General features: G+C 44.7%; 1 protein-coding gene across 1 annotated transcript in view; it reads right to left on the reverse strand.

Annotated features, from left to right (window-relative positions):
• LOC143284663 (protocadherin Fat 4-like) overlaps positions 1-17,500 on the reverse strand; it is a 64,114-nt gene that overhangs the window by 34,328 nt on the left and 12,286 nt on the right. Inside the window, exons 3-11 of the mRNA XM_076591578.1 lie at positions 14,613-14,859; positions 12,961-13,163; positions 10,661-10,789; positions 8,494-8,607; positions 7,069-7,310; positions 6,103-6,277; positions 3,143-3,281; positions 2,356-2,488; positions 580-756 (exon numbers count right to left, since the gene is read on the reverse strand). Of these exons, the coding sequence (XP_076447693.1) occupies positions 580-756; positions 2,356-2,488; positions 3,143-3,281; positions 6,103-6,277; positions 7,069-7,310; positions 8,494-8,607; positions 10,661-10,789; positions 12,961-13,163; positions 14,613-14,859 (1,559 nt within the window). The remainder of the gene's footprint in view (positions 1-579; positions 757-2,355; positions 2,489-3,142; positions 3,282-6,102; positions 6,278-7,068; positions 7,311-8,493; positions 8,608-10,660; positions 10,790-12,960; positions 13,164-14,612; positions 14,860-17,500) is intronic.

The following is a 17,500-nucleotide window of genomic DNA, read 5'->3' on the forward strand; positions in this document are numbered from 1 at the left end:
AGCAAGCCTGCAATATCAGAGATATTTAAAAAAAAATTAAATTTTTTTCCGAAATTGTGGAGGGTGAGTTTTTACGCATGTTGCGTTAACGTTTTTTGTTGCTATGTTCTGTGCATGCGTTCTTTCTTCACTGTCTGTTTCTTTACCTGCCTTTGTTTCTCCTTCTGTGAACACACACACACACACACACACACACACACACACACACACACACCATAACACAACACGCACACACACTCCACCTCCCACCCTCCCTCCCTCGCCCCCCACCCCCCACACGCACCACACACACACACACACACACACACACACACACACCATAACACAACACGCACACACACTCCACCCCCTCATCCCCCCCCCCCCCCCCCCCCCCCACACACACACACACACGCACACACAAACACCACTACAACCTCCACAACACCCTTCCTCTACCTCTAACCCCCCCCTCCCCTTTCCACCCCACAACCCATCCATCCCACATCCACACACACACACACACACACACACACACACACTACCCCCCCCCCCCCCCCCCCGACACACACACACACACAACCACACAAAAACACACACCTGGACAGACAGAACGTAGACGTAGGGATCCTCTGCCGGGGAGTCCACGTCAACGGCAGCGTTCAGCTCCAGAAGGCCAGCGGTGGCGGTGCTGAAGGCGAACTTGGACAGGGGGTCCCCCCCGGTGATCTGGTACAGCAAGGGACCGCTCGTCGGGTCCGCGTCCGTCGCTGTCAGCTGTTGGAACAGAGTTGTATGTGTCGTGTCGTGTTGTGTCGTATCGAATCTGTGGGACGGATTTGTGTAGCATCGTGTCGCATTGTATCGTATTGTATCGGGTAGTATTGTATCGTATCGTGTCTGTATGAGTTTACGTGTGCTTGACTGAAACCTGATTTGTGTCGTGTCGTATCGTATTGTATAATATTGTATCGTGTCTTATCGTATTGTGTCGTGTCGTGTCGTGTTATATTGTACCGTATAGGACTGATCTGGTACCATAAAAGGTCGTCTGTTGGACCCGAGTCCGTCGCTGTCAGCTGTGGGACAGATTTGTGTAGTGTCGTATGTATCGTATCGTATCGTATTGTGTCGTATCGTATCGTATCGTATCGTATTGTATTGTGTCGTATCGAATCTGTGGGACAGATTTGTGTAGCGTCGTATCGCATTGTATCATATCGTATAGTATCGTATCGTGTCTGTATGAACATACGTGTGCATGACTGAAACCTGATTTGTGTAGCGTCGTATCGCATTGTATCGTATCGTATCGTATCGTATCGTATCGTGTCTGTATGAGTATACGTGTGTGTGACTGAAACCTGATTTGTGTAGTGTCGTATCGCATTGTATCATATCGTATTGTATAATATTGTATCGTATCGTATCGTGTCTGTATGAGTATACGTGTGCGTGACTGAAACCTGATTGAATCGCACAGGAAACGGATGGATGATGAGCGGACCAATGGCGGCTGTCAGTCGGCTCTACCACCCAGGTTGGTAGGCAGCCTGTTGTGCAGATGGATCCGCGTTTGTAAAGTGCTAATGGTTGTAGCAGGCTGTTAAGACAGTTAAGTCGGATTGTGGGCGAGAGGCACAGTCTGTTAGCATTGTACAGGAGTCGTGTTGCAGCGTCAGCCATTTCAGTCATCCACACTGTGTGTGGTTGAAGAAAAGACAAAGGAGTCTGAGTGCATTGTACACGAGTCGCGTTGTGTGTTTTAGTGAAGGATTGACATGCGTGCGTGTGGACGAAACTCACGTTTCTTGTAAATCAGTTTTTCCCTCCCATCTGGAGAACACCTACACGGTACATTAAGATATAAAACTGTTAGGGATATAAAAGAAAAGTGCCTTGTCCACTAACTCAGTTGAACTGATTAATCACAACCTTCCCTCCATCCCCCAAGCCCCCCACCCCCTCCCACAAAAGAAATAACCCTTGTGCAATGACAAGTTTCAGTGCATGCGATCAACATACATGATAGTCAGTCGTGTCCGACTATGACCATCAGAACAGCAGAGGAGGCAACTACTGTCCAGACTATTTGGGTCAGAATTTTATTACAGTGGAGAGTGTTTTACCAGCATCCCCGCTCTCACGTCCAAGAGGGTTTTAGGACAGTCGGCAATGGGGTGGTTCCCCAAAGGTCAACTAGCCGACAAAGGTTGTAGCACTAAGAGCCAGTGCAATCTTGCCGCCTAGTTTTGAGAGTCGTAGTCCTTCACAAAAGACTAAGCTGTAAATGATTTCCCATTGCAATGGAGAAACCATTGATGATATAGCTATCACTTTGCTGTTCAACATCACTGGCATCGTCACCAATCTCACCGTGTACCCTGTGGCCCATGTCTTGGCTCTGGCGTTGGCTTCGTCGATGGTGGCACTGTAGGTGTTGCTGGAGAAGACTGGGGCGTTGTCGTTCATGTCTTGAAGGTTCAGCGTCAGAGACTTCGTCACAGACCTCACGGTTGAAAAAAAAAAAAAAGGCGGGGGAGGGGGGTGTACGGGGGGCGACGGGGGTGGGGGTGTGGGGGGGTTGAGAGAGAAGGAAAAAAACAGAATCATGAAAAAAGACGTGCATCATTTCTTCTAATACTCACACACACGCCACGCACACGCATAGATGGATATTTCTTTCTTTTTTTGTGTGATAGCAGACATAATTATTTTCTCGTGAAGAGCGAGTCGCCGCAATGCAGCGCCATCCATTTTTTTTTTTTTTTTTTCTGTTTTGCAAATTTTTCTGTTTTATTATCAAACTGGATTTTCAACTTTTGTTGCCGTGGGCTCTTTTACGTGCTTTAAATGCATGCTACACAAGGGATCTCGTTTTATCATCTCATCTAAATAACTTTACATACAGATAGATATAGACAGACAGATAGATAGAAAGATATATACCTGCCTACCTACCTACCTACCTAATTAACAACATAAATACTACGCCTACCTACCTAACTACCTAACTATATGCATACATACATATATACATGCATGCATACATACAATCGCAGATGGATGGATAGATAGATAGAGACAGACAGACAGACAGACAGACAGACAAACAGAAAAGAACAGAAGAGACAGACGGACAGACAAACAGACAGGTAAGCACTTCGGGGAGTTGCCTTGGTCTTGAGCTTTCACCACAAACGTGTAGCTGGTGCTGGCCTCATAGTCCAGCTGGGAAATGGTCTTCACTTTACCCGTTGATTCGTCCAGAGCCAAGATGTTGTTCACAGCGCTCCCCCCCGCTTAAAAACAACAACAAAAAAAACAGTAGGAAAGTTTTGTTGTTGTTGTTTTTGTTGTTTTTATTATATTTTATTTTATTTTCTTTATTATTATTATTATTATTATTATTATTATTATTATTATTATTATTATATTTTTTATTAGTAGTAGTATTAGTATCAGCATCATTTAAAAAAAAAATACTTTATTCATTTTATTTATTTTATTTCATTTTTATTTATTTTATTTTTTTTTTTTCAAGGCCTGACGAAGCGCGTTGGGTTATGCTGCTGGTCAGGCATCTGCTTGGCAGATGTGGTGTAGTAGCGCATATGGATTTGACCGAACGCAGTGACGCCTCCTTGAGCTACTGATACTGATACGGTTTTGAAACGACATAATCTATTATGTTTGTTTTAAACAATTTTTTTAATCATTATTATTAAAAAAACAATAACATAGCATAAGCAACATGGACACAAAAAGCACAGGAAGGGGGTCAAGCATGTCTTCGGGACAGTTTTCTTCACCCTCAGTTTCAGGGGAGGTCTCAAAGCTTATGGACTCATCCACATACGCTACACCACCACATCAAGAATGCGTCAACTGACCGATATACATTATTCCATATCTGCGCATAAAAAGGAAAGAAAGAAAGAAAGAAAGAAGTTTTAGTTTCAAAGAGATGTCAAAAGCATGCGGACTATTCCAAATACGTTAAATCACATCCACTTAAATAAAGAAAGACAGAAAAAAGTGTCCGTTTTAAGGAGGTGTCAAAGCGTGAAAACTTATCCATATACTATACACCATATCTCCTTAAAGAAAGAAAGAAAGAAAGAAAGAAAGAATTTTCAGTTTCAGTTTCAAGGTGTCTCTGCGTGCCACAACACATCTGTTTAAATAAAGGGGGGGGGGGGGGAGGCAGAGAGAAGACACTCGCAGTCGGCCAAACACCACACTGTACAGTGAGACACAGAAACAGACACTGATAGTCACGCGCACACACAACGCCACAGAGTAAGACACAGAAACAAACGCCGACAGTCAGTCACAGACACCACAGAGTAGAACACAGACACAGACACCCACAATCTGTCACAAACACCAGAGGATAGTACACAGAAACAGAACTTCACCGTCGGTGACACACCACAACAGAGAATAGGACACCGAAACAGGCACTCACAGTCGGTCGTCACAGACACCACAGTGGTGGACGCAGAACCAGACACTCACAGTCGGTCACAGACACCAGCGAGTAGCACGCAGACACAGACACTCACAGTCGGTCACACACCACACAGTCACAGAGTAAAACGTAGAAACACTCACACAGAGTAGGTCACAGAAACAGACACTCACACTCGGTCACAGACCACACAGAGTATGTCACAGAAACAGACACTCACAGTCGGTCACAGACCACACAGAGTATGTCACAGAAACAGACACTCACAGTCGGTCACAGACCACACAGAGTATGTCACAGAAACAGACACTCACAGTCGGTCACAGACACCACAGAGTAGATCACAGAAACAGACACTCACAGTCGGTCACAGACCACACAGAATAGGACACAGAAACAGACGCTCACAGACCACACAGAGTAGAACACAGAAACAGACGCTCACAGTCGGTCACAGACCACACAGAGTAGATCACAGAAACAGACGCTCACAGTCGGTCACAGACACCACAGAGTAGATCACAGAAACAGACACTAACAGTCACAGAGTAGAACACAGAAACAGACGCTCACAGACCACACAGAGTAGAACACAGAAACAGACGCTCACAGACCACACGAGTAGACACAGAAATAGACGCACAGTCGGTCAGAAACACAGAGATCACAGAACAGACGCTCACAGTCGGTCACAGACCACACAGAGTAGAACACAGAAACAGACGGTCACAGTCGGTCACAGACACCACAGAGTAGGTAACAGAAACACTCACAGTCGGTCACAGACCACACAGACTCGGACACAGAAACAGACGTTCACAGACCACACAGAGAAGTACACTGAAAAAGACGCTCACATTCGGTCACAGACACCACAGAGTTGGACACAGAAACAGACGCCACTTAGAGTAGGACACAGAAACAGACACTCACAGACCACACAGAGCAGGACACAGAAACAGACGCTCACAGACCACACAGAGCAGGACACAGAAACAGACGCTCACAGACCACACAGAGCAGGACACAGAAACAGACGCTCACAGACCACACAGAGCAGGACACAGAAACAGACGCTCACAGACCACACAGAGCAGGACACAGAAACAGACGCTCACAGACCACACAGAGCAGGACCCAGAAACAGACGCTCACAGACCACACAGAGCAGGACAGAGAAACAGACGCTCACAGACCACACAGAGAAGGACACAGAAACAGACGCTCACAGACCACACAGAGAAGGACACAGAAACAGACGCTCACAGACCACACAGAGAAGGACCCAGAAACAGACGCTCACAGACCACACAGAGCAGGACACAGAAACAGACGCTCACAGACCACACAGAGAAGGACACAGAAACAGACGCTCACAGACCACACAGAGCAGGACACAGAAACAGACGCTCACAGACCACACAGAGCAGGACACAGAAACAGACGCTCACAGACCACACAGAGAGAGGACACAGAAACAGACGCTCACAGACCACACAGAGAAGGACCCAGAAACAGACGCTCACAGACCACACAGAGAGAGAGAGGACACAGAAACAGACGCTCACAGACCACACAGAGAAGGACCCAGAAACAGATGCTCACAGACCACACAGAGAGAGAGAGAGGACACAGAAACAGACGCTCACAGTCGGTCACGGACACCAGCGAGTAGGACACTGTCCCGTCCTGTCCAGAGTCGCTGTCAGTGGCTGTGACGGTGACCACGGTTGTGCCCAAAGCCACGTTCTCCTGCAGAGTATAGGTGGGGCCTGCCGGTGTGAAAATGCCCCACACTGGAGGGTCCTCGTTGACGTTGGTCACCTGGGAGAGACAAGGTAGGACCAGACAACTGTGCTGTTGTTGTAGTTGTTTTGTTGTTCGGGGATAACAGATAAAAGATACTGTTGAGGGTTGTATTTATTTTATCTTATTTCATTTTGTTGTGTTTTTTTTCAATACAGCCATTCCCCGCCATGAAGAGGGCGTACACTGCCCATTACTAAATAAAGGCATAATTATGGTTGTAACAACCAAAAAAAAATACATAGGAAAAAAAGAACATAAAAAGGCGTGCTTGTGTATGTGTTTGTGTGTGTGTGTATGTGTGTGCGCGCGCACACACACATACGCACACACACACACACACACACACACACACACACACATACACGCACACTTTGGAATTAAGAACAAATGTGGTTGGCTTGAGAAGGAACTAGCAAAGTAGAGAGACAGAGAGAGACAGAAACAGAGAGAAAAACAGAGACAGAAACAGAGAGAAAGAGAGAGACAGAGAATGTGACTGTGTTGTGTTGTGTACTGTTGCGTTGTGTTGTGGTCGCCTCGTGGAGTCGCGTCCGGCTTGAAACAAAAGAATCAGAGCTTTTCATCATCGCCATCGTCGTCGTCGTCATCATCATCATCATCATCGTCATCGTCATCGTCATTATCATCATCGTCATTAGCATCATCGTCGTCGTCGTCATCATCATCATCACCCATCGTCGTCATCCTCGTCATCATCATCATCATCGTCGTCGTCGTCCTCATCGTCCTCATCATCATCATCATCGCCGTCGTCGTCGTTGTCCTCGTCATCGTCATCTACTCACCAGTACGCGGACGGTCGCCGACCCTGTCTTGGGTGTCGCTCCACCGTCGACGACGTGGACGACGAGCGTGTAGTCTGTCTTCGCCTCGAAGTTGAGGGCTGTGGCGGTGGTGCGAACCTCGTTGGTGCTCATGGTGAACTTGGCAGCTGCGTCATCGCCGGTGCTGATGACGTACGTCGTGATGTCACGGTTCGGGGACGTCGCGTCGATGTCTGTGCACGCCAGCGTGGCCACGGTCACGCCTGTGGTGAGAAGAGTGCAGGGTTGTTGTGAGTCTCTCTCTCTCTCTCTCTCTCTCTCTCTCTCTCTCTCTCTCTCTCTCTCTCTTATAAATCTGGTTGATTAATCCGTAAGTTAGTAGGTTAGTCAGCCAGTCAGTAAGTCTGCGAGTCAATTAGTTATTTGGTCAGTTGGAGGGCTGTTTGGTTAGATGGCTGCTTGGTAAGGTAGTCAGTTATCAGCTAGTTAGTCAGTCAATCATTTTAGTTAGTTAGCTGGTTGGTTGATTGGTTAGTTGGTTGTTAACCACTTTTTGCGAATAAAATAAGGTCTCAGATATTGAGCAAAGGAAAGAGTTTGACGGCTTAAACATGTGGTTTTAAATCTTTTACCCCCCATGTGTATAATGAAAAATGATTGTAACTTTCACTGGGGGGCAGTATTGGGGGGCAACAATAGTGGACAGTTTCGGTGCTCAATCTCTGTTTGGCACCACTGCACCACTCCTCACAGTGCTTTCATCTCATTCGCTGGAAGAAATACAAACCAACATCTGATGGCACCGAGAGAGAGAACTCCAGTGACTGATACAAGCACCTTTTGAAAAGCAAAGTGTGATTGCGTGCTTGTTAGGTCCGTCTGATTAATGGTACAGTAAAACACATATCGCATTACATTATTCGTGCAATTGTCAGTATCTTATTACTGTATCTTATTACTTCCCTTTTTACACCTCTGCGTGTGAACCACACATGGTATGTAAAAGCAATGTGGGGTGGCCCCCGTCTGTAATTCTCTTGGAGTGCCCTTCCGTGGCGTAGAACTCCGTTGTTCAGACTTCAACTGACAGGTAAGTCTCATTTCATCACACTTCACTTACAGGTAAGTCTCATTTAATCAAACTTCACTGACAGGTAAGTCTCATTAAATCAAACTTCACTTACAGGTATGTCTCATTTAATCAAAAACCTTCACTTACAGGTAAGTCTCATTTAAACAAACGTCACTCACAGGTAAGTCTCATTTAGTCAAACTTCACTTACAGGTAAGTCCCATTTAAGCAAACTTCATTTACAGGTATATCCCATTTTAAGCAAACTTCACTTTCAGGTAATTCTTGTTAAACAAACTTCACTCACAGGTAAGTCTCATTAATCAAACGTCACTTACAGGTAGGTGTCGTTTAACCTTTCAGTGATGACTCACCGCTGCCCGTGTTCTCCGCCAGAGAGGTGCTGTAGAGAGAGGGGGAACAGGTGGGAGCGTTGTCGTTGATGTCCTGGAGTGTCACGGTCAGTGTCTGAGTTGCAGAGTTCCCACCTGTGCAATCGTGAGTCATAATCGTGTGTATTACACAAGAAGAAGATCAAATACGCACGTAAAAGATCCTGCAATCCATGTCAGCGTTCCGTGGGTTATGGAAACAAGAACAGATCCAGCATGCACACCCACGAAAACGGAGTATGGCTGCCAACATGGCAGGTTAAAAACGGTCATGCACGTGAAAGCCCACTCGTGTACATTCGAGTGAACGTGGGAGTTGCAGCCTACGAAGGAGAAGAAGTTAGTCACAACGAGTAGCAAAATGGCTGGTTGAACACTTCCGCTGGCTTCAGTTGTCAAAGGGCCTCGAAGAAGGCATGCGCCATCCACCTACTTTTAGAACAGCGGGGATGGAGCTTTTTCGGCCCGCAGCAGGTTCAACCTCAGAGCTGAGTACGCATGGACTCTTAATGGAAAAACTGGGACCACGCAGTCGATGGTCAACCACTTTAAGGATGCGTTTTTGGGAGTGTTGCTAAAAATATTTCCTGACCAACATTGCTGGTGTCTGTGTGTACATCCCTCAGCTCAGCCTAGTTGACGTCGGGATATAATTATGAGAGTACAGCCTTGTAAAGTAGTCCCAAACCTTGATAGACCCCCCCCCCCCCCCGCACCCCCCTCCCCCCAATATCAGCATCTTCCTAACCCCTATCATCATCCGTCATCAACGGGATTTAGAAAGCAAAATGCTCCAAATTATGGGACACAAACCACAAAACAGATATCAGCTCAAGTTGAATCAGTTCCGAAGAAGTCAAGTCAAATCAAGTGAAGTTGGATTGATCATAAGGTGTACTAAGTCAAAATTAAATTTAATCCATGGTGAAGTCAATTCACATCAAGTCACGACACAACACAGTAGAATCAAGTTAAAAACGAATCCAATTTAATATATACGAGGGTCATTCAATAAATAAGGTGAATTTTTCTGTATAAGGACTTCTAATACAGATAGAAGCTTACTTTTTTTTTTCAACGTAGTCTCCCAGCACTGTCACACACTTTTCCCATCTGTGCACAAGCTTCCGTATTCCCTCAGCGTAAAAAACCTTGGACTGATGTCTCAGCCAGTCGCTCACAACACTTTTGACTTCATCATCACTTTCAAACTTCGTGCCTCTCGTGAACGCTTTCAAGGGACCAAACATGTGAAAGTCTGAAGGGGCAAGGTCTGGGCTGTAAGAGGGATGAGGGAGCAGTTCCCAGCCCAGCTCGTTGATAGTCTGCACCGTTCGGGCTGCTGTGTGAGGCCTTGCGTTGTCATGATGACGTTGCCAAGGTCATCATGGACAATAAGCTCAAAGTCCTTTCAATGTCATCCACTGTCACCCTTCTGTCAGACTGAATGAGGTCATTGACTGATTCGATCACCTCAGGAGACCTCACTTCTGTAGGCCTTCCAGGCCTGTCTTCATCCTCAACACTGCTCCGTCCTTCTTTAAACAATTTAGCCCACTTGTAGACATTTGTCGGCTGAAACATGTGGCACCATACACAGCTGACATTCTCCTATAAATTTCAACTGGTTTGCACCCTTCAGCAACCAAAAACTTGATAACTGACCGCTGTTCAATCCTGGAGCATGCTTCTTGGTCGGCCATCTTTGTTAATCGCCAAAACTCTCAAAGTTTTTTTTTTAAATCTGCAAAACAAATTAAATCCATGTGAAAAAGAAGTAAAACAAAAAAAATTAAAAAAAAGTAAGCTTCTATCTGTATTAGAAGTCCTTATACCACCTTATTTATTGAATGACCCTCGTATTTTTTAAACGTATCTAGTAAATACAGTAAAATTGAATAGCACGCGCCCAACAGACACACACACACACACACACACACACACACACACACACACACACACACACGCACACACACACACACACACACACACACACACACACTCGCGCGCGCGCGACCATAGAATATTATCAAATATACCTTTATTACACACACACACACACACACACACACACACACACACACACACACACACACACACTCGCGCGCGCGCGCGCGCGCGACCATAGAATATTAATAATCAAATATACCTTTATCAATGACGTCGAGCTGCAACTGATTGAAAACGGTAATGGCCCCCGCCCCATCTCTGTCCAGCTTGGTGTTGACCGTGATGGCTCCAGTGGCCGGGTCGATGGTAAAATATTGAGCGTGGTTTCCTGCACCGGAAAACAAAACGGGGAGAGCGAGTAAGGACTGATGGAGAGGAGGGGGTGAGTGAGGGAAAGGAGGGCAGCAAAATGAGAAGATGAACAGCAACGACAACCAACGACGACAACAACACATCAGGGAGGAGGAGAAAAAGGTGGAGGTGGGGAAAGGGGAGCAGGAGAAGGACAAGGAGAGGAAGAAGGAGGAGGAGGGGAAAGAGGGGGAGGAGGAGGAGAAGGGCCGAGGAGAAGGAGAGGAAGAAGGAGGAGGAGAAGGAGAGGAAGAAGGAGGAGGGGAAAGACGAGGAGAAGGAGAAGGGGAGAAGAAGGAGCAGAAGAAGAAGGAGGAGAAGGGGAGGAGAGGGAGAGGAAGAAGGAGGAGGAGGATAGAAAGAAGGAGGAGGAGGGGAAAGAGGAGGAGGAGTAGGAGGAGGAGAAGAAGGAGAGGAAGAAGGAGGAGGAGGAGCAGAAGAAGAAGGAGGAGAAGGGGGAAGAGAGGGAGAGAAAGAAGGAGGAGGAGGGGAAAGAGGAGGAGGAGGAGAGGAAGAAGGAGAAGGAGGAGGATAGAAAGAAGGAGGAGGAGAAAGAGGAGGAGGAGGAGAGGAAGAAGGAGGATGAGGAGAAGAAGGAGGGGAAAGAGGAGGAGGAGGAGAAGGGGGAGGAGGAGGAGAATGGGGGTGACAAGGGGGAGGAGGAGAAGGGGGAGAAGGAGGAGGAGGGGAAAGAGGAGGAAGAGGATGAGGAGGAGGGGGAGAAGAAGAAGAGGAAAAAGAGGAGGAGGAGGGGGAGGAGGGGGAGAAGAAGGAGAGGACGAAGGAGGAAGAGGAGCGTCAAGAGGATTGAGAACATGGTTCGGAGAATGAAGTGAAGCAGGAGGAGAAGAAGCAGGAAATGTTAAAGAGGAAAGAAAGAAGGGATGACGAGGATGAGGTGGACTGGTGGTGTTAGTCTGTGTTACAAGGATTGTGGAGGAGAAAAGTAGGAATTTTGTTTGTAGTGATAATCAGTCGTGTACGACTTAGACCCATCAGGACAGCAGAAAAGGCAACTGCTGTCCCGACTAATCTGGTCTTGAATTCTGATCATAGTGGAGAGTGTCTTGCCCGAGTTACATCCCCACTCTCTCGGCCAAGAATGTTTAAGTACAGTCAGCATTGCGATGCCCACCTCTCCCCCCCCCCGCCCCCACAGTCTTCCCCCCCGCTCGCCCCCTGCCCCCGAAAGACCATCTAGCCCCCTAAGGCTGCAGCACTAAGAGCCAGTGCAGTCTTGCCTCCTAGTCTGATGAGAGTCATAGTCCTTCACACAAAAGACTAAGCTGTAAATAGATACCCACTGCAGCCGGAGAAACCATTAATTATATACAACTCTCACTTTGCTGTTGCTGGCCCCATTGTATAGTTGACGTGATTTATATAAGCCGAGCGCTGAACCGGAAGAAGTAGGAATTAAAGGGGGTAATTATTATCATACTTAATCATTTGTTCTTTTGGCCTCATTGATAATTAATTTCAAGTCGAAAAACCACCGAGGCAACCATGCGTTTGTTCTGTATTGTCCGTGTGTTCTGTGTGGTTTATTCAGGATCAAAGAGGCTATGCCAGCCTTGAATAAAAGCTAATTTGTGTTTGCATATTTCTTCTTTCATCGCTGCTGTATGCACGTGTCGCCACTTTGTGGCGTTCAGCTGTCCACAAAGGCGCCAAATACTGTGAGGCCAACAGAATCGCTGCAGCAAAGCAACGCAGACAGGCCAGGAAAAGCAGTGCCAGCAAGTCCCCGACAGCCGCCACCATCCCCTGTCCACACTGCGTCAGAACCTTCCGGGCGCGGATTGGCCTGACCAATCATCTGCGCACCCACAGAGCCCAACCCACCCACCCCCAGGATGACTAGATGGTCCTCGTCGATCCCGACGGACGAACCACGTGCATGCACGTGTCAAATGATCGGTGTAAGGACAAGCCCGGCGCTTCCTTTTTTATGTAGCGTGTGGGTTTGTTCCAACGTACATTTTATTTACCCGAGTGCTGGCTAAATCGGTAGCATAAGAAGAATTGACTTGAAGTTGTGTACCTTGTGAATGGAGAGAGTTACTACTCTTTACTATTTATTAATTATAATGATGATTATGCTGATAATCATCATCATCACCATCATCAACATCATCATCATCATACCTTTGAGAGTGAAGGTGTGGACGTCTCCGGCATCCTTATCGGTGACTGTGAAGGCCGGGAATACCTGGGTGCCTGCCGCTTTCTCCTCGTCCCAGTTGATGGTGAAGGTGTTGGAGGCGGCAGGGAGGTCAGGTGTCTCGTCGAACAGATCTTTGACCGTGAGGGTGAAGGGGACAAACGCGTTTCCCGTGCCGTCTGTGACCCTGAGGTTTGTGTGAGGGAAGAAGGGAGGGGTTGAGTGCATGCATGCATGTATGCATACATACATACGACCATACACAAGTAAATGAATAAATAGATCAATAAACAAATAAACACTTAAATGAATACATAGATAAATAAACAAAATCAATCGAACGATAAATAAATGAATGGGAAAAAAGACACATGAAAAAAAAGAATAATGATTTAATAAATATAAAAATGAATGAATGGATAAACAAATCAACAAGTAGATGCATAGATAGAAAGACAGATAGATGGGCAGATAGGTAGATAACAAACTAACTAACTAGATAAATAACACACACACAAAAACACACACACACAAACCACCAAGCATCACTCACGTGATGGTAACCTTATACGAAACTGTAGTCTCAAAAACAAATAAAACAAAACAAAACAAAAACAAAGACAAAACTAAAAACCCACCAAGCATCACTCACGTGAGGGTAACCTTATACGAAACTGTGGCCTCGTAAACAAAACAAAACAAAAAACCACCAAACATCACTCACGTGAGGGTAACCTCTTACGAAGCCATGGTCTCGTAAACAAACCAAACAAAACAAAAATCACCAAACATCACTCACGTGAGGGTAACCTCATACGAAATTGTGGCCTCGTAAACAAAACAAAACAAACAAACAAACAAAAAAATCACCAAACATCACTCACATGAGGGTAACCTAAAAACGAAACTGTGGCCTCGTAAACAACACAAAACAAACAAACAAAAATACAAAATCACCAAACATCACTCACATGAGGGTAACCTTATACGAAACTGTGGCCTCGTAAACAAAACAAAACCACCACGCATCACTCACGTGAGAATAGCCTTATACGAAACTGTGGGCTCGTAAACAAAACAAAACAAAACCACCAAACATCACTCACGTGAGGGTAGCCTTATACGAAACTGTGGGCTCGTAAACAAAACAAAGCAAAACCACCACCCATCACTCACGTGAGGGTAACCTTATTCGAAACTTTGGCCTCGTAAACAAAACAAAACCAAACCAACAAACATCACTCACGTGAGGGTAACCTTATACGAAACTTTGGCCTCGTAAACAAAACAAAACAAAACCAACAAACATCACTCACGTGAGGGTAACCTTATACGAAACTGTGACCTCGTAAACAAAACAAAACAAAACAAACAAACAAACAAACAAAAAATAATAATAATCACCAAACATCACTCACATGACGTAACCTTATACGAAGCGTGGTCGCGTGAAAAAAAAGAAAACAAACAAAACACAAACAAACAAACAAACATACATACATACATGTATACATACATACATGCATACATACATACAAAACAAAACAAATAAAAAAAATCACTCACGTGAGGGTAACCTTATACGAAACTGTAGCCTCGTAAACAAAACAAAGCAAACCCACTACGCATCACTCACGTGAGGGTCACCCTGTACGAAGCAGTGGTCTCAAAATCCAGCACCACGGCCGTTTTCAGCGTGTTGGCCGAGACGCTGAAGTCTGACGTCACAACTGTCGTCCCATCCGAAGTCTTCACGGCCGCGAAAGTCACAGAAGTGATGGTACTGGTGGCGGTGACAGTCACCACGTTAGTCCCAGCTGGCACCCCCTCGTCCTTGGTCACGATGGTGGAGCCATCAGGATTGGGGTACGTGACTGTCGGTGCTGGGAAGAAAGTAAGAGAGAGAAAGGGGTGAAAGGAGGGAGAGGAAGAGAGAGGGGAAACGATAACGATAACGATAATGATTTTTTTTTTAATAGAAAAAGGCCAAAGCCCCTTAGTGAAGGGGGTCATTCAAGAAAATAGATGAAAAAAAAATTGACATGACACAATAAACTAACATTACAAGTCAACCAAAAGTAGCTAATAGAATATTCTACAACTTTCACGAAATAACGATTTTTGAAGTCTCTTCAATGCTTCATATAAGTATGTGGCCAAGTTTTGTTGAGTGGTAGCCTCATGTTTTCACACACACACACACACACACACACACACACACACACACACACACACACACAGAGAGAGAGAGAGAGAGAGAGAGAGAGAGAGAGAGAATGAAATGAAATGAAATGAAATGAAATGTTATTTATTCAGAAAACTATCGGCCCTTTCCGAAGAGACCTGTATACCTAAGTTACAATCGTAATCGAAAACAAAGAAAACATCTCATCAGACATTACATAATCATCACGTCTTTTTAAGGCTTTACATAAATATGGTGATGAATTTCATGAGAGAGAGAGAGAGAGAGAGAGAGAGAGAGAGAGAGAAACGCTTCGCTTCAGACGCTTAATATTGACATTGGCCTTTGTATTGTCACTGGCCTATCTACAACCCTTATGTCAAGGGGGTCAGCCCTTATGTCAAGGGAGTCACTTCTAAGTTGCAGCGCCAAATGTACTGGACGAAAGAAAACAAACTTAACAATGAATAAAAGCATATAATGTCAATAGATCAATTTTTAAAAGACCACATTAATTAATCGTACACTTGTACAATACAAGTATGCGCACCGTAATAAAGAAACAGCATACAGCAGACTATTGATATTCAATGAGACCATCAAGTATATACAGCTGTAACAGAGAGAGACAGAGAAACTGAAACTGGAACTGAAAAATGTTTCAGCGCCATTGACATTACAGTCCTATTAGCATGGGATACATCAGGATAATCGTTTACCAACATAAAAACAAACACAACAAAAACAGCATGAATACATGAATCAAAGTCGCAGCAACAACCCTGCAAAGAAAATCACAAAGTCTGTTGAAAGACAATAAAAACACTTGTGTCGGAAACGGTTTTTCCCACGTTCGACAGAGTCACGGCGTGCTCAACCGAAAAGAAAAGTATGAAGAGAGAGAGAGAGAGAGAGAGAGAGAGAGAGAGAGAGAGAGAGAGAGAGAGAGAGAGAGAGAGAACACACTGACATACTTCACCAACTAATGATGAAGAGAATCTCAGGAATTATCAAATAATAGTGTAAAAAATCTCAGAGACACTTTGACATACATCGGCAAACAGTAGTGGAAAGATCTCAGAGACACTTTGACATACATCGGCAAACAGTGATAAAAAGATCTCAGAGAATAACTTTGACATACATCAGCGATCAGTGATGAAAAGATCTCAGACAGACTTTGACATACATCAGCAAACAGTGATAAAAAGATTTCAGAGAGACTCTGACACAAACATACATCAGCAATCAGTGATGAAAAGATCTCAGAGAGACTTTGACATAGACAGGCAAACAGTGATGAAAAGTTCTCAGAGAGACTCTGACACTTAAACATACATCAGCAATTAGTGATGAAAATATCTCAGAAAATAACTTGGATGCCTTGACATGCATCAGCAATCAGTGATGAGAAGATCTCAGAGAATAACTTTGACACGCTGACATACATCAGTAATCAGCGATGAAAAGATCTCAGAGAATAACTTTGACACGTTGACATACATCAGTAATCAGCGATGAAAAGATCCCAGAGAATAACTTTGACACGTTGACATACATCAGTAATCAGCGATGAAAAGATCTCAGAGAATAACTTTGACACGTTGACATAAATCAGTAATCAGCGATGAAAAGATCCCAAAGAATAACTTTGACACGTTGACATAAATCAGTAATCAGCGATGAAAAGATCCCAGAGAATAACTTTGACACGTTGACATACATCAGTAATCAGCGGTGAAAAGATCCCAAAGAATAACTTTGATACGTTGACATACATCAGTAATCAGCGATGAAAATATCCCAGAGAATAACTTTGACACGTTGACATACATCAGTAATCAGCGATGAAAAGATCCCAGAGAATAACTTTGACACGTTGACATACATCAGTAATCAGCGATGAAAAGATCCCAGAGAATAACTTTGACACGTTGACATACATCAGTAATCAGCGATGAAAAGATCCCAGAGAATAACTTTGACACGTTGACATACATCAGCAAACAGTGATGTAAAGATCTCTGAGAGACTGTGACATTTTGACATACATCAGCAAACAATAGTGAAAAGATCTCAGAGAAACTTTGACACTTTGACATAAATCAGCAATCAGTAGTGAAAAGATCTCAGAGACACTTTGACATGCATCAGCAATCAGTGATGAAAAGATCTCACAGACACTTTGACACATATCAGCAAAAAATGATGAAAAGATCTCAAAGACACATTGACACACATCAGTAAATTGTAATGAAAACATCACTTTGACACATATCAGCAAAAAATTATGAAAATATCTCAAAGACGCATTGACACACATCAGTAAACGGTAATGA

Source organism: Babylonia areolata, chromosome 8 (assembly GCF_041734735.1).
Source record: "Babylonia areolata isolate BAREFJ2019XMU chromosome 8, ASM4173473v1, whole genome shotgun sequence".
NCBI lineage: Eukaryota > Metazoa > Mollusca > Gastropoda > Neogastropoda > Buccinidae > Babylonia > Babylonia areolata.